The sequence below is a fragment of the Indicator indicator genome, chromosome 1 (assembly GCF_027791375.1).
Source record: "Indicator indicator isolate 239-I01 chromosome 1, UM_Iind_1.1, whole genome shotgun sequence".
In the NCBI taxonomy this organism is placed as follows: Eukaryota; Metazoa; Chordata; class Aves; order Piciformes; family Indicatoridae; genus Indicator; species Indicator indicator.
This window is the reverse complement of record NC_072010.1, coordinates 121487454-121514483: the sequence shown is the minus strand read 5'-3', so window position 1 is coordinate 121514483 and position 27030 is coordinate 121487454. Positions and strand designations below refer to the sequence as shown.

Here is a 27030-nt window from a genome sequence, read left to right as displayed (position 1 = left end):
GCTCTCTTTTGGACTTTGCTGATTAGCCTGTACCCTCTGAAAAAGCTTTTGTTAAGGAGAAAAAGGAGAGGGGTGAGGATAGTTCTGTGTGTGGATGGGACCAGACTCATCAGTGGTGTTTGATGCCTGTGGGTAGGTAAACAACTTGGTGATTTGTTATGATGTTCAGCTGTTAGCTGGTGGAGTATAAGAGCAAAGAATCAACACTTTTCATGCAACTGCTCTGAAAGATGAACAGGAGTTGGATTATTCCTACCACAGCTGTGGGCAGGAGAGTAGAAATCTCTGCTAATCCTGTCCTGAAGGTGTGATCAGCTTGCTGTGGCTGACTGGGGAGAGCAAGGGAGGCTTTGAGAGACAGAGGGATCTGATGTGTTTCCCTGGCAGTGCTGCACTCCTGTGTCCTCTGAGTGGGAGCCAGGTGGGAGCATATTTTCCTCACAGATCTGGGATGTGTGGAGGAAGGAAGGGAATGAACAGTGAAGAGCCAAAGATGCCTGATGGTATTTTCTTTCTAGTACAGAAAGGATGTTCTATCTCTAAATTGTTTTTATCTGCCTGGTCTCCTCTTCTTCTGTTTCTCTCTTTATTCTCTCTCTCCTTTTTTTGGTTTCTTCTTTTTTTTCCTTCATCCCTTCCTCTGTATCTATCTTTATTTTTTGCCCTCCCTCCTCCTTAGGTGGCTGTGTTTATTCAGCAGGTCTGCTGAACACAGTTCCCTTTCTGAAGAGAGAGAAGTGCTGCACCAGGGCACCTCTTGCTGCCACTGCCGCAGGCACAGGTCGAGCTGAGGACAAGCTCCTTCGCCTGCCAGCATGAAACAGCAGGATGGTGAAAGGCACAGTGGGAAGACAGTGATAGGGCTGCACCCTGCACAGTGCTTTTTTGAGGTAGCCTAGATGAAAAAGCCCAAAAGCTGTTTTGTTTTCCTTTTTTTTTTTTTCCTTCAGGAAGGCTTTCAACGTATGAAAAGTAGCTGAAAAATCTTACATCACTCAGCTGGGATTTTTTTACAAAGACCCCCCCCACCCCCCCACCCCAAAGAACAACTGCAGGGCACCCCTGGTGTAACCGTTTTGAATTGCAAGATTTCATAGCAGTGTAAAGATGCTCACAAGAGAAAACTTGTACAGGAAGCAGGAAAGTGCTGCCAAGACATTTCTTCTGCTCCTGCCCCTCAGCAGTGGCCTGGAGGAGCCAGTTAGAAGTTTTGGGGGGAATTCAGAAAGCATTTGCAGAGCTGGCCCTTCATGTCCCACCTCTGGTCTTGCTGTGAGAAGGAGCTACATGTGTACAGTCTTGTAGCAGGCATGACAGCATCAGGTGACAATCAGCAGATGGTGATCTGTTGTGGTCACTGCTTTATGTCAGCATGCAGCACACTGTGGGCTTCCCCTGCATCCCCTCTTATGCTGGGAGCTTGCATCCCCTGGCTGCTCTGCAGCATGGCAGTCTCTGCCTGTGTGCCTTGGTCAAGAGGGGCTGAGTGCTCCCAGGGCCCACTGTCCTCCTACACTGTGTCAGGGGGACAAGCATCTGCACAGCCAGGGAGATCATTTGCACAAGTTATGCATTGCATTCATGTTCCTGAAACTTTGGCTTTAAGAAAGACAGGACATCAAGCAGCAGATTTTTGTGGCTCAGGTATTTTTTGTGACAAAATTCAGGAGGTGTGAGGTGGCAGCAGTTATGGTTGGCTTTTGGTAAGAATGATGGAGTTGGCCACCTCTCAGTGCGCTGTAGGAGCAGAGAGCCTGTTCCTGCAGGTGCTGTGCTGCATCCTCCCTTGGCAATCATCAGCTTTGCAGTGATTAGTCCTAGATGTTTGTCCTCCAGTGGCAGTCTTAACGTAACATCTCCAGATGCTAGAAATTAATTTTCTCTGTCCATCCCTCTGGAGTTAGTAAAAAGTCTTGAGGCTTCCTTCTGCCAAGACAGAAGAGGAGGCTCAGGGGAGACCTTATTGCCGTCTACAGCTACCTAAAGGGAGGTTGTAGCCAGGTGGGGGTTGGTCTCTTCTCCCAGGCAACCAGCACCAGAACCAGAGGACACAGTCTCAAGCTGTGCCAGGGGAGGTTCAGGCTGGATGTTAGGAAGAAATTCTTCACCACAAGAAAGATTGGGCATTGGAATGGGCTGCCCAGGGAGGTGGTGGAGTCACTGCCCCTGGAAGTGTTTAAAATAAGACTGGACAAGGAACTTATTGCCATGGTTTAGTTGATTAGCTGGTGTTGGGTGATAGGTTGGACTTGATGATCTCAAAGGTCTTTTCCAACCTGGTTAATTCTGTGATTCTGTGACAACAAGAGCAGCGAATCTCTTCAAGGACCAGCGTGTACTGGATTTGGATGCCTTCCCTGGTAGCTCCTGACAGCTTTCTCCTCTTGCTTTGCAGATCACAGGTGTTATCCTTCTTGCAGTCGGCGTCTGGGGCAAGCTTACCCTTGGCACATACATCTCTCTCATCGCTGAGAACTCCACCAATGCCCCTTATGTGCTCATCGGGACGGGGACCACAATCATCGTCTTTGGGCTTTTCGGCTGCTTCGCCACTTGTCGCGGCAGCCCATGGATGCTGAAACTGGTAAGCATGCCAGAGTGCCTGAGGCAAGAGGGGAAGAGGTTTTGTTGATGTCCTGGGATTCCCCCCCAGCCCTTGCCAAGCTTCACCAGATGTTAACATGTTTCTTCAGGCACATAAGCCAGATTTTATTGTCTTAATGTTCAACATGTGTGTCTTCTGGACGAAGAAGAAGAGAAAAAAAAAATCTTTGCCAGTTGTTGGTTGAGTATGAATGAATTTTGCTCCCACAAGCCCATGTGTGGTTGGCAGCAGGGTGAAATACTGCTGCTGAATTACTCTGTGAGTAGTTCTACTATTATTCTATTTTCCTGTGAACCCAATGATAAGTACATTTTCAAACACAAAAATACCCTAATCATAATAAATGTGACATATTTTCAAAGGGTCATTTTAATGCTCTGATTTGAAATCCATGGAAAAATTAGTTGATACCTTCTAAAAATACAGGTAGGACATGGACCTAATGGAGTGGGTCCAGAGGAGGGCCACAAAGAAGATCAGGGGGTTGGAACACCTCTGCTACAAGCACAGGCAGGGGTTGCTGGGGTTGTTCAGCTTGGAGAAGAGGAGGCTCCAGGGAGACCTAATAGCAGCCCCCCAGTACCTGAAGGAGACCTACAGGAAGGATGGAGAGAGACTGTTTACAAAGGCCTGCAGTGACAGGACAATGGGCAATGGCTTCAAAGTAGAGAAGAGTAGATTTAGATTGGATGTTAGGAACAAGTTCTTTACTATGAGGGTGGTGGAACACTGAAGCAAGTTCCCTGGGAAGATGGTTGAGGCCCCATCTCTGTTGATACTCAAGGTCAGGCTCAACAAAGCTTTGAGCAACCGCTTTGAGCAACCTTATCTATTTGCAGATGTCCTTGATGACTGCAGGGGGGTTGGACTAGATGACCTGTAGAGGTCCCTTCTGACCCAAACCATTCTATGATTCTATAAAAGCACACCAGCCTTTCTTTTTCTTCTAACTTTCACTAGAATAAAATAAGAAAACAAGCCCAGAAAACCAAGCTTTGTGTGATATGTTTGTCCTCATCATAAAAGCAGGATGGGCTCAGGGTACACTGAGCAGAGGTACAACAGCTGTCCCTCAGTCCAGTTTTACTTCTCCCCCTCTAAGTTTGTCTGTTCTGAGTTTTCCAGCCCACCTTAAAATGCAAAGTATAACTGAAGCAAACCTATATGGCAAATGGTGTTTCTAGAAGTATTCAGGACCAAAATCCTAAGTATGTAATGATTTGAAGGGTGAAAATAGCACTTGTGAAGCACTGAGATAATGGGAAAGGGCTTGACAGCACAATGCATCTCCTGACACAGTATTTTGGGGCTGATTTTTAAGGAGATGGGATGATTCTTGTCCAATTTGAACCACAGTTATTAAAAAGGACATCCTAAGGAGAGTTAATTTCCACAGCTGATGGCACAGGAAGGGTGAGGTAGCAGCTGCAAATCCATCAGCAGGAATATGCTCATTGTCAGTTGGCATGTACCTAGCACTGGCATAGCTGCACTGCTGCTGTCTCTTGCTGGTGATGTTGGGGTTACTGCAGTCCACATGGGAAGGGCATAAAGGTGAGTGATGATATAAATCCACGACAAATCAGGCTTTACTAGTTGCTCCATAAGTCATGTCACTATTTTAAAGGTATGCCACTGAGAGTGGTCTGTGCTGTTCCAAGCAAATGGTTTTATTCTCATTGTACAGGTAAGAAATACTGCAAAACTGTCTCTCCTGAACAGAATAAGCAGGGAGTTGACAGCTACATTAATTGGACAGAATGATTTTTCTAGTTCTGCCTTCACTGTTATCCTTCCTTCTCTTATGACCACGCATTAAAAATAAATTTCTTTCTTTCCCACTAAATTCTGGTAGGACTGAATTTGATGCTTCCTTTTTAATTAACTGTTAGTTAGCACTTGGAGAAAAAAGGTAATCATAGAATTGTTAGGGTTGGAAGGGACCTCAAGGATCATCTAGTTCCAAGCCCCCTGCCATGGGCAGGGACACCTCACACTAGATCAGGTTGCTCACAGCCACATCCAGCCTGGCCTTAAAAACCCCCAGGGATGGGGCCTCAATCACCACCCTGGGCAACCTGTTCCAGTGTCTCACCACCCTCATGGTGAAGAATTTCTTCCTAACATCCAATCTGAATCTACCCACTTCTAGTTTTGTTCCATTCCCCCTAGTCCTATCATTACCTGACACCCTAAGAAGTCCCTCACCAGCTTTCTTGTAGACCCCTTAAGATGTTCACACCAGACAATTAAGCCTACCATCTCACTTTGCTGGGATCCATTTTTTTTTCCTTTACCTTCTTTATTTCTACTCAGATTTATTTTTTTTAAACAGCTAACCCTGGCTGGATGCCAGGTGTCTACCAAAGTGACTTTATCACTCCCCTCCCCAACTGGACAGGGGAGAGAAAATATAACAAAAGGCTTTTGTGTCGAGATAAGGACAAGGAGGGATCGCTCTCCCATTATCATTGTGGGCAAAACAGACTCATCTTGTGGAAAAATTAATGTCATTTATTACCCATCAAATCAGAGTCAGATCATGAGAAACATAAAGCTACACCTTGAAACACCCTCCCTCCACCCCTCCATTTTTCCTGGGCATAACTTTGCTCCTGAATTCTCTGCCTCCTCCATTCCAGTGGCACAGAGGGATGGGGAATGGATGCTGTGGTGAGCTCATCACTTGTTACCTCTGCTGCTCCTTCCTCCTCAGGGGGAGGACTCCCCACACTCTTCCCCTGTTCCAGCATGGGTTCCCTCCCATTGGTGACAGTCCTTCATGAACTTCTCTGACATGAGTCCTTCCCACAGGCTGGAGTTCTTCACAAACTGCTCCAGCATGGGTCTCTTCCATGGCATGAAGGCCTTCAGGAACAGACTGCCCCAGTGTGGGTCCCCTACAGGGCCACAAGTCCTGCCAGCAAACCTGCTCCAGAGTGGGCTCTCCTCTCCATGGGTCTACAGGTCCTGCAAAGAGTCTCTGAGCTCCAGCCCATGGGATAACAGCCTCCTTTGGGCACATCCACCTGCTTTGATGTGGGGTCTTCCATGGGCTGCAGGTGGATGTGTGCACCACTGTTAACCTCCATGGGCTGCAGGGGGACAGCCTGTCTTCTCCACAGGCTGTAGGGGAGTATCTGCTCCAGTGCCTGGAGCACCTCCTCCCTTTTCTTCTTCACTGACCTTGGTGTCTGCAGGGTTGTTTGGCTCACATGGTCTCTATCCCAGCAACTGTTTCTCATCATTTTTTCCCCTCCTCTTAACTATGTTATGACAAAGGTGCTACCACTGTCCCTGGAGGGCTTGGCCTTGGCCAGTGATGGGTCTGTCTTGGACCTAGCTGGCACTGACTCGTTCAGACATGGGGAAAGCTTCTAGGAGCTTCTCACAGAAACCACCCCTGTAGCTTCACCACTACCAAAACCTTGCCAAACAAACCTAATACAAATAGTTTACATTGAAAGCATATTCAAGGCTTGTTCAGTTCCAGATCCAAATGCTTCTCCTAAAGCCAAACACAGACCTTGGCTTAGCCAAGTGTTTGAGGCATCTGTCTAGTGTCACATGATAATATTGCCAGTGACATCAGTGGTTAATTTCATTCATTGGAGAAACTGGGACAGCAAATCCCAGTCTAGTAGGAAGATAAACTCCAACCAAAACCCCTGGAGAAGACTATTTTCTTTAGCAGAGTGCCATGCAAACATGAAGGCTCTGTATTCCTTACTGGGAGATCAAACTCTGAGCAAATTGGGTCCACCTCTGGCCTGTGAGTGTGTTTTAATTTCTATGAGAACACCAAGAAATGTGGGAACAGAAATGCCAGGAAAAGTCAGTCATTACACAATACAATTTGTGAGTTGTATTAACACATATGTTATATTCAGGCAACAACCTGGGCTTCATCTGCAAAAGACCTTTGGTTTCTTAGCATCTCTGGAGGGTCTCTGGAGCAGAAAGTGAAATTTTATGTGATAACTGAGCAGTAGCTGTGCTGAGACAAAAGCCTGTCATGTCCTGACTTCTCTTGCCTCCTTCCTTTTCAGTATGCCATGTTCTTGTCCCTGGTGTTCCTGGCTGAGCTAGTGGCTGGCATTTCAGGGTTTGTGTTTCGCCACGAGGTAGGTGGAAATGTGCTGAGTTTGCGTATGGCAGCGCCTCCCTGGGCAGGAGCTGCTGAGAAGTTCTCTGGAGCGTGGAGAACGTGTTGGTCCCTGAGCTAGGCAGCTCCATACGCATCTCCAGGGATGTGGCTGATGGGCAACAAAAACATGGGCAGCTCTTAAAAACTGATTGTAACAGTGTGAGAGCTGAAATCCCCCCTCCCACACTGACAATGACCAGGCTGGCTCTGAAAGCAAATGAAAGCTGTATTTACAAGCAAATCTATAATCTATGATGCAATGCAATGAATATGTACAAATATACACTATTCACAACATTTACAGATATGTACAATCAACAAAAAAGCACAACCAAGCCCCTTCTGCTTCCCCCAAGGGGCCTCCCCCCCAGCCAGTAGGAATCCCCCCACGCCCCCTGGCAGAAGGCAGAGAGTCAAGAATCAGAGAGGCTGTTAGACTTAACTTGTCAAGGTCAGTGTGTTATCTTCAGCCAGAAAAGAAGAAGCAGCTAGACAGAAGCCCAGCAAGCAAGCTGAGACTGCCCAACTCCCCAACTCTGTTTTGAGTAGAAATTCTTAAACATTTCTCTCTCCCCAATGGAAGTGTTTAGAATAATCATTATTTTGCTTTCTTACACCCAATAGTGGTTTATTTACAGTCTTTCACTTTCTCTGCTCAAACTTTGTGAAGAAAAATTAAAAAGGCAGTCTTAAAACCATCACACTGATGCAATTCCAAATGAAAGGATTTAGCCAAAGCTCTTGGCCTCAGCTGCCTGAAAATGTACTCCAGAGCTATCAGTTTTTGTGTGCCCATCCTGTAAGATCTTTTACATATGCTGAAGGCTGCAAAATAGATTAAATACTTTTCTTAAACACAGCATCTTCAGCCAGGCAAGGGCTTGTTTATATAAGGCAGAGAGCACTTCTGCATTAGACCAGGCTCCATGGTTTGTAAATCTGTCTTACTTCTTTGGGGTGAGTGAGTGGGATGGGATTTTGTTTCTATCCTAAGGAAAGATTAGAAATAGAATGAGGTAGGAAACTGGGACATGAAGAAGCTTTTAAAAAGCATAATGGTTTAGATTTGTAGTTGCACTTCTGCTTTATCCACTGTAATCAGGTCTGTCTCTGCCTTTAAGTGCATGGAGCTACATGCCATTAGTGCTGAACCAGGACAACCCCACCCAGAGACCCTTCTTGTCTCTTTGTGTCAACTGGTTTTCTGGTCTCCTCTTCTGACGTGGAATTTCCCTTGCTGTAGCCTTTTCTAGTGTCTACCCTGGCAAGTGGTGGGTAGTTTTTAGTTTGATCCTGAAATACCTGTCCATCTGCTGAGGATTGCCATTTCATCTGACCTAAGCTGCAGCAGCCTCCCTGTCAGGCTACTGCTCCCTTTTGAGAAAGGCAATCTTGTGAAGGTCACAGTCATGTGGGTTGCCCAAATTGTCTGCTCACCCTGCCCCTTTACCACCCAGTCAGAGTGCCATTGCCAGTGATGACCTTCTCCAGCTGAAAGACCTCTTGTTCCCTGCCCAAACACCTTTAGTGCTGGAGATAAGGGCTGCTGCCTGCTCAGGTGATTCATGTCTTCTGATGCCACTGGTTTCTGTCACCAAGACATCTGCAGAAGCTTCAGCTTCCACTAGGTAACCATGAGTAAAGAGAAGTAGTCTCTTTCAGATTCAGTGGTGGAACAAAGTGCTTGGGGAAAAGTTTCAAAGGATGCCTGTCTTACAGATTAAGTCATTTTCTGCTTTTTAAAATGCAGTTTGCTGGGGTAGTTTTCTGTGTCCAGCAGACCCCGCCTGAAGAACGACGGGAATGACTCCTGACAGTTACAAGGGAACTTTGCCAGCTCTGAAAACACACTTAAAAACGAGAGGGAAGAACTAGTTTGGGTGCCAATCTAGGCTTGGAAATACATTTGCTTCCTGCAAAAAAGCAGTTTCAGATGTCACAGTTTTCCTTCCTCACATGGGGTGTGTTTTGTCTCTCCCTCACAGATCAAGGATACTTTCCTTAGGACATACACTGAAGCAATCCAGAACTACAACAAGAATGATGAGCGGAGCCAGGCAGTGGATAACGTACAGGAAAGTGTAAGTCTACAACTGGGTGTTAAAAGTCAACAAATAAAGAGAGGCAAAGGTTACATTTGGGTTTGATCACAGAACAGGAAGTGTGGATGGCTCAGTCTGCAAGCTGTTCATTACAATCACAGGATCATAGAATTGGTTCAGTTAGAAAAGACCTCCAAGATCACAAAGTCTAATGATCCACCTAACACCACCATGGCCATTAAACCCTAACCCTAACCTGTGCCATGCCTACACATTTTTTTTAATACCTCCAGAACTGATGAGTCCACCACCTCCCTGGGCAACCTATTCCAATGCCTGCCCCTTCTTTCAGTAAAGAAATTTTTCCTAATATCCAATCCAAACCTCCCCTGGCACAATTTGAGGCCATTTCCTGTAGAAACTGCAAGCAAATTTAGATGATGGCAAGACTGATCTAATGGAAAAATATTTCCATTGATATGCTTGTCCAAGATGCTTAAGTTTTATTTAACAAGCAATCTAATAAGGACAGGGCCTGTCCCAATTGCTTGTTGTTGAGCCCAGATCTTAAAACAGATTTGGGGGGCAGTTTTATCCCTTAAGAACATACCTTGTTCTTAAGGGAATCTGTCAATGGGATTATGAAATTTTGTAAATCTGAGCTTGGTGAGACAAGATTTTAAAATTTAGCATTCTGTATCACTGATAAACAGTAGCACTTCTCTTAACAAGTACAATGAGAGGCTGGCAAAGGAGACAGAATCAGAATCACAGAACATATCCGTTTAGAAGAGACCTCCAAGACCATCCAATCCAACCCTTGACCAAGCACTGAAAGGTCAACACTAAATGATGTTCCTAAACGCCAGCTCCACACACCACTTGAACACCCCCAGGGCTGGTCACTCCACCACTTCCCTGGGCAGACCATTCCAATGTTTGAGAATCCTTTCAGTGAAGAAATATTTCCTAATATCCAGCCAAACCTCCCTTGGTGCAGCTTGTAACTGTTTCCTCTAGTCCTGTCACTTGTCATCAAGGAAAACAGGCTGCCCCCTCCTTGCTTCAATCTCCCTTCAGGTACTTGTAGACAGCAATGAGGTGTCCCCTCAGCCTCCTCCTCTCCAGAGTGAACAACCCCAGTTCCCTCAGATGCTCCTCACATGTCATATTCCAAGCCCTTCACAAGCCTCAAGACCTAGGAAGTTAAGGGAAGAAACAGAATGTACTTTCTCCAGAGAAAAATGAGGTGGAAAACTGTGCTGCTGAGGTTGGCAATGAAATCTGTTCTTCAGCTGTGCTGAAGGAATGGATTAGGTGCTGAGTGGAAGAGCCTTTCTGACCCACAGACTGTGGTAGCAAGGCAGTGGGAGGTTGCCTGGCCTTTTGTCATGGCACAGGGCACAAGCAAATGCCACACTGTGGCTATATTGTTGGAGATGCCAACCACAGGGGACCAAATGCACCAACTACAACACAGAGCAATAAAATTCATGTTTAAAATCCTCCTGGAAACTATACCATAGCAAGAAGCTATCCCTTAAACTCATAATGCATTCTATGAGCCAGTTTGCTTTTCATATGGTTGTAACTTGCTGAATGGTTGAAACTTCAATGTAATTGCACTGATGGCTTCCAGATCTTCCTTAGAAATTACAGTTATGTTGGGCCCCTAAGCCTGTTTGAGTCTGTGTCTCTAACCTGGATTCTCTGGGTTAGCTTTAAACTGTGCTGCTCTACACTGAACATATTTTGATGTCAAATTGTCTGTTTGGCTAATGGTAACTTGTATTTCAAAATTCTGATTCCTTGGAGCTGGCTAAATCAAATAGTTTTGAGTAATTATTCAGTGTTTCTGTGAAAATAAAATGCTCTTTTCACTTGCAGTTCTGTTTTTCCAGACACTGCATTTATAAGCCCCTTTTGGTGCGGGAAATTCAAAACATACTCCATATTTTTGAGTGACTGTCTTCTAGCTTAGCATCTAGAGTAGAACATCCTTCCCATCTTCACAGTATCACAGTATATCAGAGGTTGGAAGGGACCTCAAGAGATCAGCAGGTCCAACCCCCCTGCCAGAGCAGCATCACTTAGGGTAGTCCACACAGGAATGCATCCAGGTGGGTTTGGAAAGTCTCCAGAGAAGGAGACTCCACAACCCCCCTGGGCAGCCTGTTCCAGTGCTCTGTCACCCTCACTGTAAAGAAGTTTCTCCTCATGTTGAGGTGAAATCTTCTATGTTCAAGTTTGAACCCATTGTTCCTTGTCTTATCACTGAAAAGAGCCTGGCCCCCTCTACTTGACACCCACCCCTCACATGTTTATAGACACAATGATCAGATCCCCTCTCAGTCTTCTCCAGACTAAACAGCCCCAGGGCTCTCAGTCTCTCTTCACAGGGGAGATGCTCAAGTCCCCTCATCATCCTCATGGCTCTCCGTTGGATTCTTTCCAGCAGGTCTCTGCCTCTCTTGAACTGGGGAGCCCAAAACTGGACACAGTATTCCAGGTGTGGTCTCACAGGGCAGAGGAGAGAGGTAGAAGAACTTCCCTAGCCCTGCTGGACACACCCTTCCTGATACACCCCAGGATCCCATTGGCTTTCTTGGCCACAAGAGCACATTGTTGTTCCATGGAGAACTTGCTGTCCACCAGCACTCCAAGGTCTTTCTCTGTGGAGCTGCTTTCCAGCAGGGCAGCCCCTAACCGGTCCTGGTGCCTGTTGTTATTTCTCCCCAGATGTTTGCCTGCACCCAGCTCTCCAGCCTGTCCAGGTCACGGTGGATGGCTTAGGGTGTTTCAGCTGACTTCATAGACACAGTCTGTGAACATATGGTTCCTATTTATGGCCCATTGAATTTTCCTAGAAATTCTTCTGGTGACTTAAAGATGCTTGCTTCACCTTAGCAATTTGTAGTGGTTTGACCCTGTATGTGTTACATGTAATTCTGTGCAACACTGTGGGGGTTTTAAGACTGTTTGGTTTTTGTTTGGTTGGTTTTTTTAACCACATTGTGAGGCTGTTTTCAGTTTCCAGGATGGTCATTAACTGAATAAACAAAGAAACAAACAGATGAAAAAATTACCCAACAGACTGTTGTGGTTTGAATTTGTCACCCAACAATTTGGAAATTTACCCCAAGGAGTAAATTTTCCACACTTACTCAGAATTTGGAAGTAAAGTGAGATTTTATTTACAATACTAGACTGAATACAGAAGTACAAAAGGTAATAACATCTACAAAATCTATTTACATACATTCACAGTTTAACAACACAAAGCCACCCCCCTAGACAAAGGACCTGGAGGACTGTTTACATCCAGCTCACTGTCTCATTGCCCCCATCATCTCCCCCCTGTACCTCCACAAGCCAAAACAAGAAGATCAGTCAGGCAGCATGCAGGGATAGGATGGAGAAACAGAGCAGCCAGAAGCAAAGCAGGAGGCAGCCCAGAGAGAAACAAGCTTGTGCTGCAAAACATAAGATATTCAGGGGTCCAATGAGGTGAGGTAAACTTATCTTCCATTATTCTGTGTCCAGCCTCCAAAGGCTGTCCATACCCAGGCTCAAATTCTCTGGAAAAACTTATTTACAATTAAGCATAGCTTTAAGACCTTCAACCAAAAAAAGATGGCTTCATGGAAGGACCTTTGTCAGATTTAACAAACAATAATTCTGCTCATAAACCACTCTTTGTTTTTGTTTTTGTTTTTTTAAGATTGTCCACTCTTGTCTCCTGTAAATAACATTCCTGATACTTTTATGATAAATGGGGCAAGGGGTGGTATATACTTTTTAAAACTGGAGACATCTTGTCTTTATTTTGATTATAAGCTTATGTCCTAGTTTTGAGCCACAAGCTGCCTAGGGCAAAAGGACAGAAAAGATATTTTGCCCCATTCCCAAGCAATAAAATAAAAATGCTCCACACTGGGTTGGAAGTCTAAATGGAAATTCTGTTTACAAACATATACAAATACATATACATTCACAAGTTAGGCTCAGTTCTTCACCTGTGCCTATGAGGCCAAAACTTTCCAGATCCTTCCAGAAACCTCCACACCACTCAGCATCAGCAGGCCCAAGAGCAGCCAAACTGCCCTCCCCTCACCTCACACTGGACCCAGGGCTGCTGCAGGCTTCGACATTCCCAGTGGAGTAGCTGGAAATTCACTGCCAGCCCAGACCAGGAGAAAACCTCTCCCCCACAAACCATAAAGATAATGACACACACGGCCTGAGGTAGAGAGAAGAGAGAGAGCATTGGCTGCACACTCCTTTAGATGGAGAGATACAGGAAAACAGCACAGAGTAACAGTTGGAGAGCTGTAACCAGTGGAGTCCCCCAGGGATCAGGGCTTGTGCTGGTTTGAGGCCAGCCAGAACATCTCTTGCCTCGAAAGGGACAAAAGAATGACACACGCAAACGGATTGGAGAGTGATGGAAAAGTTTAAATGGAAAAGCGATTGGTGAAACTACAGAAGACTACACAGCATAGTGGCAAAGAACATCCTAAAGCATACAGAGTCCCTTACATAGTACCCAGAAGCTTCCCAATCCTTCCCTTCTCCCACCTGAGGGTCTACCCAAACCCTCAGGGCTCCTTCTTCCCCCTCCTGCTGCTAGGCAAGTCTCAGGCTGGCCAGGTCTGAGACTGCCCCCCGCTCCATTCTTCTCCTGGCATTAGGCCTAGATAGGCCTAAGAGGCCTTGAGGATACTCCCCCAGCATTACCCGATAAGAGAGGACATCTCCCATGGAAGCAGAGAGGGAAGAAAGAGGAAGAGAATGACTCTGCCAATGGCTTTATAGGGCGCAGGATTTATGGGTAGAAATACGTCGTTTCCTGTGTCCACCCCTATTGGGTAGGCACCCAGGACACCAGAGGTGTATCTCATGTAGCAGTGGCAGGGGGCACCCAGCCTAAACTGCCACAGGGCTGAGTCCAGTCCTGTTCAACATCTTCATCAAAGGCATTGATGAAGGGACAGAGAGTCTGTTGAGCAAGTTTGATGATGATACCAAGCTGGGAGGCTTGGCTGATTCACCTGAAGGTTGCGAGGCCATTCAGTGAGAGCTGGACAGACTGAGAGCTGAGCAGAGAGGAATCTGGTGAGGTTCAACAACGATAAGTGCAGAGTCCTGCACCCGGGAAGGAATAATAACCTGCACCAGCACAGGTTAGGAGGTGATCTGCTGGAGAGCAGCCCTGTGGAGAAGGGCCTGGGAGTCCTGGTGGATCACAAGTTATCCATGGGTCAGCAATGTGCCCTTGTGGCCAAGAAGGCCAATGGGATCCTGGGGTGCATTCAGAGGAGTGTGTCCAGCAGATCGAGGGAGGTTCTCCTGCTCCTCTACTCTGCCATGGTGAGGCCACACCTGGAATATTGCATCCAGTTTTGTGCTCCCCAGTTCAAGATCTGCTGGAGAGTCCAATGCAGGCTACCAGGATGCTGAAGGGACAGCAGCATTGCCCTATAAGGAGAGACTGAGAGCCTTGGGGCTTTTTAGTCTGGAGAAGATTGAGAAGGGATTTAACAAATGTTTATAAATATCTGGGTGTCAGTAGGGAGGGAACAGGCTCTGCTCACTTGCACCCTGTGAGAGGACAAGGGGTAATGGATATAAACTACAGCACAGGAGGTTCCACCTCACCATGAGGAGGAACTTCTTCAGTGTGAGGGTCACAGAGCACTGGAACAGGCTGGCCAGAGAGGTTGTGGAGTCTCCTTCTCTGGAACCTTTCAAGACCTATCAGGATGTGTTCCTGTGTGACCTGTGCTAGATTCTATGGTCCTGCTCTGGCAGGGAGGTTGGACTTGATGATCTTCAGAGGTCCCTTCCAACCCCTAACACCCTATGATCCTACGATTACAATATCCTTGGCCAAGCTGCCTGTCCCCCTGGGACTCTCTAGCCTCTGGAGGACTTCTGTTTGTGTTGTATCAACTAACTCTCAATTTCCCTTAACCTCCAACAGCTTGTTAAATGGGCAGCGATGATTCTGTACTAGTTTTATTTCTGGTTGGTTGGTTTGTTGGTTTAAAATCTGTCTTTTATTCCTTGTAGCTGAGCTGCTGTGGCATTCAGAGCTACACCAACTGGAGCACCAGCCCTTACTTCTTCAAGCACGGCATCCCTACAAGCTGTTGCATGAACTCCAGTGATTGTAATACTCAGGATCTGCGCAACATGACCGTGGCTGCCACTAAAGTAAACCAGAAGGTACCAGTGACGTTGTGCCAGGAGCAGTTGTTGTGAAAGCAGCCAGTACACCAGCAGTCAACATCCCAGCAGTCAGTACAGCAGCAGTCAGTACACCAGCACTCAGTACACCAGCACTCAGTACACCAGCAGTCAACACACCAGCAGTCAGTACACCAGCAGTCAGTACAGCAGCACTCAGTACACCAGCACTCAGTACACCAGCACTCAGTACACCAGCAGTCAGTACAGCAGCAGTCAGTACACCAGCAGTCAACACACCAGCAGTCAGTACAGCAGCAGTCAGTACACCAGCACTCAGTACAGCAGCAGTCAGTACACCAGAAGTCAGTACAGCAGCAGTCAGTACACCAGCAGTCAGTACACCAGCACTCAGTACACCAGCAGTCAACACACCAGCAGTCAGTACAGCAGCAGTCAGTACAGCAGCAGTCAGTACACCAGCACTCAGTACAGCAGCAGTCACCACACCAGCAGTCAGTACACCAGCACTCAGTACAGCAGCAGTCAGTACACCAGCAGTCAGTACAGCAGCAGTCACCACACCAGCAGTCAGTACAGCAGCAGTCAGTACAGCAGCAGTCAGTACACCAGCAGTCAGTACAGCAGCAGTCAGTACATCAGCAATCAGTACACCAGCAGTCAGTACAGCAGCAGTCAGTACACCAGCAGTCAGTACAGCAGCAGTCAGTACACCAGCAGTCAGTACAGCAGCAGTCAGTACACCAGCACTCAGTACAGCAGCAGTCAGTACACCAGCAGTCAGTACACCAGCAGTCAGTACAGCAGCAGTCAGTACACCAGCACTCAGTACAGCAGCAGTCAGTACACCAGCAGTCAGTACACCAGCAGTCAGTACAGCAGCAGTCAGTACACCAGCAGTCAGTACAGCAGCAGTCAGTACACCAGCAGTCAGTACACCAGCACTCAGTACAGCAGCAGTCAGTACTGCAGCACTCAGTACACCAGCAGTCAGTACACCAGCACTCAGTACACCAGCAGTCAGTACAGCAGCAGTCAGTACAGCAGCAGTCAGTACACCAGCAGTCAGTACACCAGCAGTCAGTACACCAGCACTCAGTACACCAGCACTCAGTACAGCAGCAGTCAGTACACCAGCACTCAGTACACCAGCACTCAGTACACCAGCAGTCAACACACCAGCAGTCAGTACACCAGCAGTCAGTACACCAGCAGTCAGTACACCAGCAGTCAGTACACCAGCAGTCAGTACAGCAGCAGTCAGTACAGCAGCAGTCAGTACACCAGCACTCAGTACACCAGCAGTCAGTACACCAGCAGTCAGTACAGCAGCAGTCAGTACACCAGCAGTCAGTACACCAGCACTCAGTACACCAGCAGTCAGTGCAGCAGCAGTCAGTACACCAGCAGTCAGTACACCAGCAGTCAGTACACCAGCAGTCAGTACATCAGCAGTCAGTACAGCAGCAGTCAGTACATCAGCAGTCAGTACCGCAGCAGTCAGTACACCAGCAGTCAGTACAGCAGCAGTCAGTACACCAGCACTCAGTACAGCAGCACTCAGTACACCAGCACTCAGTACACCAGCACTCAGTACAGCAGCAGTCAGTACACCAGCAGTCAGTACACCAGCACTCAGTACAGCAGCAGTCAGTACACCAGCAGTCAGTACACCAGCACTCAGTACACCAGCACTCAGTACAGCAGCAGTCAGTACACCAGCACTCAGTACAGCAGCAGTCAGTACAGCAGCACTCAGTACAGCAGCACTCAGTACACCAGCACTCAGTACAGCAGCACTCAGTACAGCAGCAGTCAGTACACCAGCACTCAGTACAGCAGCAGTCAGTACACCAGCAGTCAGTACAGCAGCACTCAGTACAGCAGCAGTCAGTACACCAGCAGTCAGTACACCAGCAGTCAGTACAGCAGCAGTCAGTACACCAGCAGTCAGTACACCAGCAGTCAGTACACCAGCAGTCAGTCCAGCAGCACTCAGTACAGCAGCAGTCAGTACACCAGCAGTCAGTACACCAGCAGTCAGTACAGCAGCAGTCAGTACACCAGCAGTCAGTACACCAGCACTCAGTACACCAGCAGTCAGTACAGCAGCAGTCAGTACCGCAGCAGTCAGTACACCAGCAGTCAGTACAGCAGCAGTCAGTACACCAGCACTCAGTACACCAGCACTCAGTACAGCAGCACTCATTACAGCAGCAGTCAGTACACCAGCAGTCAGTACACCAGCACTCAGTACAGCAGCACTCAGTACACCAGCAGTCAGTACACCAGCACTCAGTACAGCAGCAGTCAGTACAGCAGCAGTCAGTACACCAGCACTCAGTACACCAGCAGTCAGTACAGCAGCCGTCAGTACAGCAGCAGTCAGTACAGCAGCAGTCAGTACTGCAGCAGTCAGTACAGCAGCAGTCAGTACACCAGCAGTCAGTACAGCAGCAGTCAGTACAGCAGCAGTCAGTACACCAGCACTCAGTACAGCAGCAGTCAGTACAGCAGCAGTCAGTACACCAGCAGTCAGTACACCAGCACTCAGTACAGCAGCACTCAGTACACCAGCACTCAGTACAGCAGCAGTCAGTACACCAGCAGTCAGTACACCAGCAGTCAGTACACCAGCAGTCAGTACAGCAGCACTCAGTACACCAGCAGTCAGTACACCAGCAGTCAGTACACCAGCAGTCAGTACAGCAGCAGTCAGTACACCAGCACTCAGTACACCAGCAGTCAGTACAGCAGCAGTCAGTACACCAGCACTCAGTACACCAGCACTCAGTACAGCAGCACTCAGTACACCAGCACTCAGTACAGCAGCAGTCAGTACAGCAGCAGTCAGTACAGCAGCAGTCAGTACACCAGCAGTCAGTACAGCAACAGTCAGTACACCAGCAGTCAGTACAGCAGCACTCAGTACACCAGCACTCAGTACACCAGCACTCAGTACAGCAGCACTCAGTACACCAGCACTCAGTACAGCAGCAGTCAGTACACCAGCAGTCAGTACACCAGCACTCAGTACAGCAGCAGTCAGTACACCAGCAGTCAGTACAGCAGCAGTCAGTACAGCAGCAGTCAGTACCGCAGCAGTCAGTACACCAGCAGTCAGTACAGCAGCAGTCAGTACAGCAGCAGTCAGTACACCAGCAGTCAGTACAGCAGCAGTCAGTACACCAGCAGTCAGTACACCAGCAGTCAGTACAGCAGCACTCAGTACACCAGCAGTCAGTACAGCAGCAGTCAGTACAGCAGCAGTCAGTACACCAGCAGTCAGTACACCAGCAGTCAGTACAGCAGCACTCAGTACAGCAGCAGTCAGTACAGCAGCACTCAGTACACCAGCACTCAGTACACCAGCAGTCAGTACAGCAGCACTCAGTACACCAGCAGTCAGTACACCAGCAGTCAGTACAGCAGCACTCAGTACAGCAGCAGTCAGTACAGCAGCAGTCAGTACACCAGCACTCAGTACACCAGCACTCAGTACAGCAGCAGTCAGTACAGCAGCAGTCAGTACTGCAGCAGTCAGTACAGCAGCAGTCAGTACACCAGCAGTCAGTACAGCAGCAGTCAGTACAGCAGCAGTCAGTACAGCAGCAGTCAGTACACCAGCAGTCAGTACAGCAGCAGTCAGTACAGCAGCAGTCAGTACAGCAGCAGTCAGTACAGCAGCAGTCAGTACAGCAGCAGTCAGTACAGCAGCACTCAGTACACCAGCACTCAGTACACCAGCAGTCAGTACACCAGCAGTCAGTACAGCAGCAGTCAGTACAGCAGCAGTCAGTACACCAGCACTCAGTACACCAGCACTCAGTACACCAGCAGTCAGTACACCAGCACTCAGTACAGCAGCAGTCAGTACACCAGCAGTCAGTACACCAGCAGTCAGTACACCAGCAGTCAGTACACCAGCACTCAGTACAGCAGCAGTCAGTACAGCAGCACTCAGTACACCAGCACTCAGTACAGCAGCAGTCAGTACACCAGCACTCAGTACACCAGCACTCAGTACAGCAGCAGTCAGTACAGCAGCAGTCAGTACACCAGCAGTCAGTACAGCAGCACTCAGTACAGCAGCACTCAGTACAGCAGCAGTCAGTACAGCAGCACTCAGTACACCAGCAGTCAGTACAGCAGCAGTCAGTACAGCAGCACTCAGTACAGCAGCAGTCAGTACACCAGCAGTCAGTACAGCAGCAGTCAGTACAGCAGCAGTCAGTACTGCAGCAGTCAGTACAGCAGCAGTCAGTACAGCAGCAGTCAGTACAGCAGCAGTCAGTACACCAGCACTCAGTACACCAGCACTCAGTGCAGCAGCAGTCAGTACACCAGCACTCAGTACAGCAGCAGTCAGTACAGCAGCAGTCAGTACACCAGCAGTCAGTACAGCAGCACTCAGTACAGCAGCACTCAGTACAGCAGCAGTCAGTACACCAGCACTCAGTACACCAGCAGTCAGTACACCAGCAGTCAGTACACCAGCACTCAGTACACCAGCACTCAGTACACCAGCAGTCAGTACAGCAGCAGTCAGTACACCAGCACTCAGTACACCAGCACTCAGTACACCAGCAGTCAGTACACCAGCACTCAGTACAGCAGCAGTCAGTACACCAGCAGTCAGTACAGCAGCAGTCAGTACAGCAGCACTCAGTACAGCAGCAGTCAGTACAGCAGCACTCAGTACAGCAGCAGTCAGTACACCAGCAGTCAGTACAGCAGCAGTCACCACACCAGCAGTCAGTACACCAGCAGTCAGTACAGCAGCAGTCAGTACACCAGAAGTCACCACACCAGCACTCAGTACAGCAGCAGTCAGTACAGCAGCAGTCAGTACACCAGCAGTCACCACACCAGCAGTCAGTACACCAGCAGTCAGTACACCAGCAGACATCACACCAGCAGTCAGTACACCAGCACTCAGTACACCAGCACTCAGTACAGCAGCAGTCAGTACACCAGCACTCAGTACACCAGCACTCAGTACACCAGCACTCAGTACAGCAGCACTCAGTACAGCAGCAGTCAGTACACCAGCACTCAGTACACCAGCACTCAGTACAGCAGCAGTCAGTACACCAGCACTCAGTACACCAGCACTCAGTACAGCAGCAGTCAGTACACCAGCACTCAGTACAGCAGCAGTCAGTACAGCAGCAGTCAGTACACCAGCAGTCAGTACACCAGCAGTCAGTACACCAGCTGTCAGTACAGCAGCAGTCAGTACACCAGCAGTCAGTACACCAGCAGTCAGTACAGCAGCAGTCAGTACACCAGCACTCAGTACAGCAGCAGTCAGTACAGCAGCAGTCAGTACACCAGCAGTCAGTACAGCAGCAGTCAGTACACCAGCACTCAGTACACCAGCACTCAGTACAGCAGCACTCAGTACACCAGCACTCAGTACAGCAGCAGTCAGTACAGCAGCAGTCAGTACAGCAGCAGTCAGTACAGCAGCAGTCAGTACACCAGCAGTCAGTACAGCAGCAGTCAGTACAGCAGCAGTCAGTACACCAGCAGTCAGTACAGCAGCACTCAGTACAGCAGCACTCAGTACAGCAGCAGTCAGTACACCAGCAGTCAGTACACCAGCACTCAGTACAGCAGCACTCAGTACAGCAGCAGTCAGTACAGCAGCACTCAGTACACCAGCAGTCAGTACACCAGCAGTCAGTACAGCAGCACTCAGTACAGCAGCAGTCAGTACAGCAGCAGTCAGTACACCAGCACTCAGTACACCAGCAGTCAGTACACCAGCAGTCAGTACAGCAGCACTCAGTACAGCAGCAGTCAGTACAGCAGCAGTCAGTACAGCAGCAGTCAGTACAGCAGCAGTCAGTACACCAGCACTCAGTACACCAGCACTCAGTACAGCAGCAGTCAGTACAGCAGCAGTCAGTACAGCAGCAGTCAGTACAGCAGCACTCAGTACACCAGCAGTCAGTACAGCAGCAGTCAGTACAGCAGCAGTCAGTACAGCAGCACTCAGTACACCAGCACTCAATACAGCAGCAGTCAGTACAGCAGCAGTCAGTACTGCAGCAGTCAGTACAGCAGCAGTCAGTACAGCAGCAGTCAGTACAGCAGCAGTCAGTACTGCAGCAGTCAGTACACCAGCACTCAGTACACCAGCACTCAGTACACCAGCAGTCAGTACACCAGCAGTCAGTACAGCAGCAGTCAGTACAGCAGCAGTCAGTACAGCAGCAGTCAGTACTGCAGCAGTCAGTACACCAGCAGTCAGTACACCAGCAGTCAGTACAGCAGCAGTCAGTACAGCAGCAGTCAGTACAGCAGCAGTCAGTACCGCAGCAGTCAGTACACCAGCAGTCAGTACACCAGCAGTCAGTACAGCAGCAGTCAGTACACCAGCAGTCAGTACACCAGCACTCAGTACAGCAGCAGTCAGTACAGCAGCAGTCAGTACTGCAGCAGTCAGTACTGCAGCAGTCAGTACACCAGCAGTCAGTACACCAGCACTCAGTACACCAGCAGTCAGTACAGCAGCAGTCAGTACAGCAGCAGTCAGTACAGCAGCAGTCAGTACAGCAGCACTCAGTACAGCAGCAGTCAGTACACCAGCAGTCAGTACACCAGCACTCAGTACAGCAGCAGTCAGTACTGCAGCAGTCAGTACAGCAGCAGTCAGTACAGCAGCAGTCAGTACACCAGCAGTCAGTACAGCAGCACTCAGTACACCAGCAGTCAGTACAGCAGCACTCAGTACAGCAGCAGTCAGTACACCAGCACTCAGTACACCAGCACTCAGTACAGCAGCAGTCAGTACTGCAGCAGTCAGTACACCAGCAGTCAGTACACCAGCACTCAGTACAGCAGCAGTCAGTACTGCAGCAGTCAGTACACCAGCAGTCAGTACAGCAGCAGTCAGTACTGCAGCAGTCAGTACAGCAGCAGTCAGTACACCAGCAGTCAGTACTGCAGCAGTCAGTACACCAGCAGTCAGTACACCAGCAGTCAGTACACCAGCAGTCAGTACTGCAGCAGTCAGTACAGCAGCAGTCAGTACACCAGCAGTCAGTACACCAGCAGTCAGTACAGCAGCAGTCAGTACTGCAGCAGTCAGTACACCCGTGGAGCATTTACATGCCTGCAATCGCATTTCATTTCAAATGCTTCGCTGATAACTTTTTTGGGGCTGGAGTAAGGATGGGCTTTGACCTCCCCCCCCCCCCACCCCCCAACTTGCTTTTGAAGTTTTCAAGCTGGCCTTTCTGAAGTGACCAGATGTAGCAACAGTCCTGATGAGGAGAGGATTTATTCCTCTTCCTCACAGCAGAGGCTGAGGTACCGCTCTGCACGCAGAGGCAATGCCGGCTGGGCACAGGAATGCTCAACTGCCATTGAGGGTTAGGTTGATCAGCACTTCCAGGTTTCTTCTGCTGAATGCTGTGGGGTTTTGTTGAGGACAAAGACCTAGCTAGGTGGAGAGAAGGACAAGTTTTACTTGTGCTTGTATTCAAAGAGTAATTTCAGTGCCAGAGCCTAAGCATCACCCCAAACAGAGAAAACATGGGTGACTGACCACAAGAATTGTGGTTGGCTGGTGCACTGACAGTGACTCTTCCATCTTTGAACATGTGCTGCTCCAAGCATAGCACAGCCAAAGCAACCCCCTCCCCTGGGGTTATCTGAAGGAGCAGGTTGGGAAAACAGATTAGAGCTCGGAAAGCAAACTGGGAAACAAGAAGAAAAGGAATAATTGGAGAATAAAAATGCAGAAAACACAGAGAGAGGAATAAAGAGGAAACAGTGCAGCATATATAGCAGAGACTGTGCTGCAAAAATACAACTCAAGTTATTGCTTTAAGTGTTAGTGCACCATTACTGTCTTTCTCACTTGAGATTTGCAAGAGAGGCAACAAAAAGTTTGTTGGTAAAAGGAATTATACTGTGGCCAAGTTACTGTGCAGAGTTGGGGCATAGCTTGGTCAGGCTTACGGATTATTTTCTTTTCTGCTTTTTACTTTCAGAGTTGAATTAAAAAATAAATAGAAGTTCTGAGTAGTTAAAAGGAGAAATGTGGAAGTACCTCTCTGTTTTGTCTCCTTCACCTCATTCACTTGTGAATCAGGAGGTTGGAGTGGTGGCTGAGCACAGCCTAAAACTTCTTCCTTTGAAAACTATTCAAGTGAACAATATTTTTTAGCACATGTTTATATATATATACACACACACATTAGAGGGTTGTTTTCCACTAAACCTCTATTTTCTGTAACAGTTTAATGAGACCCACTTGTTGCAGACATATGTGGAACATTGGTGACATCCATCTGTTAAGAAACTCACAGGCACCACCAGCAGAGTAATCTTGCTGAGTTGCATGAGAACCAAAGTGTGAGCTGCTCCATTCAGTTGCATTTTGTGACCTTGTAGTAACTTCTCTGTTTTTTTACAAGTGGAAAGAAGGTGAGAGGCAAGACAGAGTGGATCTTGGGGATGTGCAGTACAGCCAGCACCTGCTGCAGGCAGAGTGCCTCCTGGGCAGCTCATCCTGACACCCTTCTTATGCCTATCTTTGCTTTCTGGTATAACTTGAACTCTACCAGCAGGTCCCACGTTTTCACTTCAGGATGGCCATGCACTCTCAACTTTTCCTGACTGCTTAACTGAGCAGATGCTCTTTGCATTCCTAGCACTGATCTGGTGTTTCTCCGAAGTGCCAGGCTTGCTCTACATGCACAGAGAAATCCCTGTCCACTTGTGAGTTCTCCTTGGCAAAAGAGGGCTGCTAAATTGTAGGAAGCATCTGAGGGATGAATAAGCTTCTGCTAGTTCAGAGCTAGTAACTCCCTTCCAGGGGTGCTTGCTCCTAAGCATCTCTCCTGTCAAATGCCAGTCACTTGTCACCTGAGACAAGGACTGCTGATTCCTCAGGAAGAAATTGGTTTAATTACTTGATTTAATTACCTAGGGGAAGTTTGGATGTCCTGTGGCGTTTTGTCCCATTTTCTGAGACAGCCATTTGTAATCAAAGGTTGTGAAGATCTCAAAATTGTCCCAAACCTTTGAGCAAGGTGGGATGTTTCTGAAAGGGGTGTGGGAACAAAAAGCAGGCAGGTGAAAATGTTGTGTGGCCCTATGCTTTCACTTCAGATGGGACCTAAATGTCACTGCCTTTGACTCAAGACTCTTGCTCATCTTAAAAATAGGCACTTGGATTCAGAAATTCATTCAGAGATTCAGAGAATGGTTTAGGCTGGAAGAGGCCTTAAAGATCCTCTAGTTCCAGCCCCCCTGCCGTGGGCAGGGACACCGCCCACTAGCCCAAGTTGGCCAACCTGGCCTTGAACACCTCCAGGGAGGGGACATCCACGACCTCCCTGGGCAACCTGTTCCAGTGTCTCACTATCCTTACTGTAAAGAATTTCATACTGATATGCAGTCTAAATCTGCCTTCCTCAAGCTTCAATCCATTCCCTCTTGTCCTATCACTACAAGCCCTTGTGAAATGTCCCTTGCAGGTACTGGAAGGACATTGTAAGGCTCCCCAGAGCCTTCTTTTCTCCAGGCTGAACATCCCCAACTCTGGCAGCCTGTCTGTGTGTGTTGGAGACAAAAGGCCAATACATATTGTCTGTGTTGTGGAAGACCCTTGTTACCCTTCCTGTGGATAATTAGAGTTGGAATACATCTTTTTGGAGGATCTTGCTAAACTCTCAGCAAGACAAGTTCTCTATGAGCTACTCAAATTACTAGCAGTTTATGAGGACTAATGATGAATTATCTGAAGGGGATTAAACTAATGATCTAATTACAGGACTAAAAGAAAACATTTATGCATTTTCTTTGCCAATCCTGCCACAAACTTGCTTAGTGACCTTGGGTAAATCATTGAGTCTGTTTCTTCATCTCAGATGGGACTAATACTTACCTTTAAGAGCTGTCATTAGAATTAGCTAATTAACGTTCATCCAGTGCTCTTAATCTTCAGAGTTTGTTACCAACGCACCTCAAGAACTACTCCTTTCTAAAATCCTAATAAAGGAACAGATGTTTAAAGTCAAGAATGATCAGATACTTGCTAAATTGTCACTTCTGTCCTCTGGAGCGGACACCAGCACCCAGAAGCGTATAGACAGTGCTTTATGTACTTGTGTGCTGCACATCCAGCTCCTGGGTGCTTCTTATACTCTGATTCCATGCACAGAAAGGACTGAGCAGTGAAGCCATATTTATGCAATGTGCTTTGGGAAACAGATTATTGTGCTTTGGGAAAGCACAGTCTTCAGATGAGGAGAGTGATCAAAACTTGCACGTTTGTTTAACGAGCTCTTCTGTCTCCCTCAAATTACCACTGCTGTTAGATGTTGCATCTCTTGAAGGCTGTTGAGCAGAACAGGTTTCAGAAGAGCTGGGAGAACATTAAGCCATGTCAGACAGAATGAAAGCACTGCTTGAGAAATCTAATCTCCTTTCATAACATGTAAGACCCACAACTATAGATGCTTGGTGTGTTATATAAGCAACCTTGAATCTGACATGCTGTGTAAGAGGTAATTAATATGTACACTCAAAAATTTCAGAAATTAATTACAGCTGTGCTGGTTCTCAGCTACTATTAGGTTTACCACTTCATTACTCTCAGGATGAAATAAAATGTCTTTTGATATCATAAAAAAAGTTAAAGAAAAGATACTATTTAGTTCACAAATGGCCTGTCTCTGACAAGGGGCATTGTCCTTTCTTTCTACCTGCTCTTTTTTTTGCAAGCATCTAATGCTCTCAGGTCATGTAAAGCATTCCTGCAGCATTTGCAGAAGTGAGGGGTGTGTGGATGGAGGGGGAATGTGGAGACACTCTTCTCTTATGGGACAGGAGTCCAAACCAGCAAAGGGAACTCACTGTTATTTCTGGAGTTTTCCAACTTCTGACAAAATTAATAAAGTTATAACTTTAAACAAAATGCCCTGGGATTGACCTTAAACTGAGAGGGGTATTGGTCATTTGAGAAAGCACGGCAAAAGGGGTTGAGAGTTGGCTCTAGCTTGTGTGTGCAGATGGCTTAATAATGAAAGAAAAAATAGATGCTAGCTTTCTCCTTTTTTTTTTTTCTTCCAGTTTTGTGTCTCATGTTTAGATTCATTTAGACACCACTAACAGAGAAAAGCTAATTTCAGATGCTTAGGAGAGGGGAGCAACTTGGGGAAAATTCTTATACTGAGGGGAGCATCTCAAAAAAGCCTGTCCAAGAGAAGGGCAGAAATGTATATGAATTTTCTGGCCCCATTGTGGGCTGTAAATTGGCTGATGGAGTCAGGGTCTGAGCTAGAGATTGGGGAGCAGGACAGGGAATTTAATGTCTAAGAGCAAACGAACAAAGAAGCTTCATACAAAACCCTTGATAACTTTGCTGTATGGTTTTAAGTTGTGTGTGTATTGCTGAGTAGCTTGTCTGGTATCCTTCAACAAGAGAAGGCAAGCAGAATGCCTCACTGGACACCTGAAGCATGCTTGTGTTGAGTATCTGTAGTAATAGGAAATCAGCATCAGTTATTCATTGACATCTGTATTGTATCACAACTTTACTGTACATGGTTTGGGTTCAGGTCAAAGTTGTGTTAATGTTTGTGGGGTTTTTAAACAATGCAAACTGGCTTTCTTTAATAAGCCCTATAAAAATGAGTGCAACATCACATTTAGCTTTTAAAAGTACTGGGAACACACTTGCTTGTGAAAAGACCTGGGCTTGCCACCACTTTCCATCATGCACTCAGAGTTGCTATCAAACCAAAAGGTGACATCGTAGGAAATGACAGCAAAAATGCTGCCTAGCCCAAGTCCCATTTTAAATGAGACATTTCTATGTATGCATTCGTGGCAGGGAAGGTCAATACAAGGAATGATTATGTTTGTTCTCTAGGGCTGTTATGACTTGGTGACCAGTTTTATGGAGACAAATATGGGAATCATAGCTGGAGTGGCTTTTGGGATTGCGTTCTCACAGGTAAGTGCATAAACACTTCCCTTCTTCTCCCCAACTCCCCCTCCTT

At 47.5% G+C, this 27030-nt stretch overlaps 1 protein-coding gene across 1 annotated transcript in view; it reads left to right on the top strand.

Moving 5' to 3' along the window:
• TSPAN7 (tetraspanin 7) overlaps window positions 1-27030 on the top strand; it is a 127373-nt gene that overhangs the window by 90881 nt on the left and 9462 nt on the right. Inside the window, exons 2-6 of the mRNA XM_054384592.1 lie at window positions 2396-2584; window positions 6655-6729; window positions 8738-8833; window positions 14867-15022; window positions 26901-26984. Coding sequence (XP_054240567.1) covers window positions 2396-2584; window positions 6655-6729; window positions 8738-8833; window positions 14867-15022; window positions 26901-26984 — 600 coding nt within the window. The remainder of the gene's footprint in view (window positions 1-2395; window positions 2585-6654; window positions 6730-8737; window positions 8834-14866; window positions 15023-26900; window positions 26985-27030) is intronic.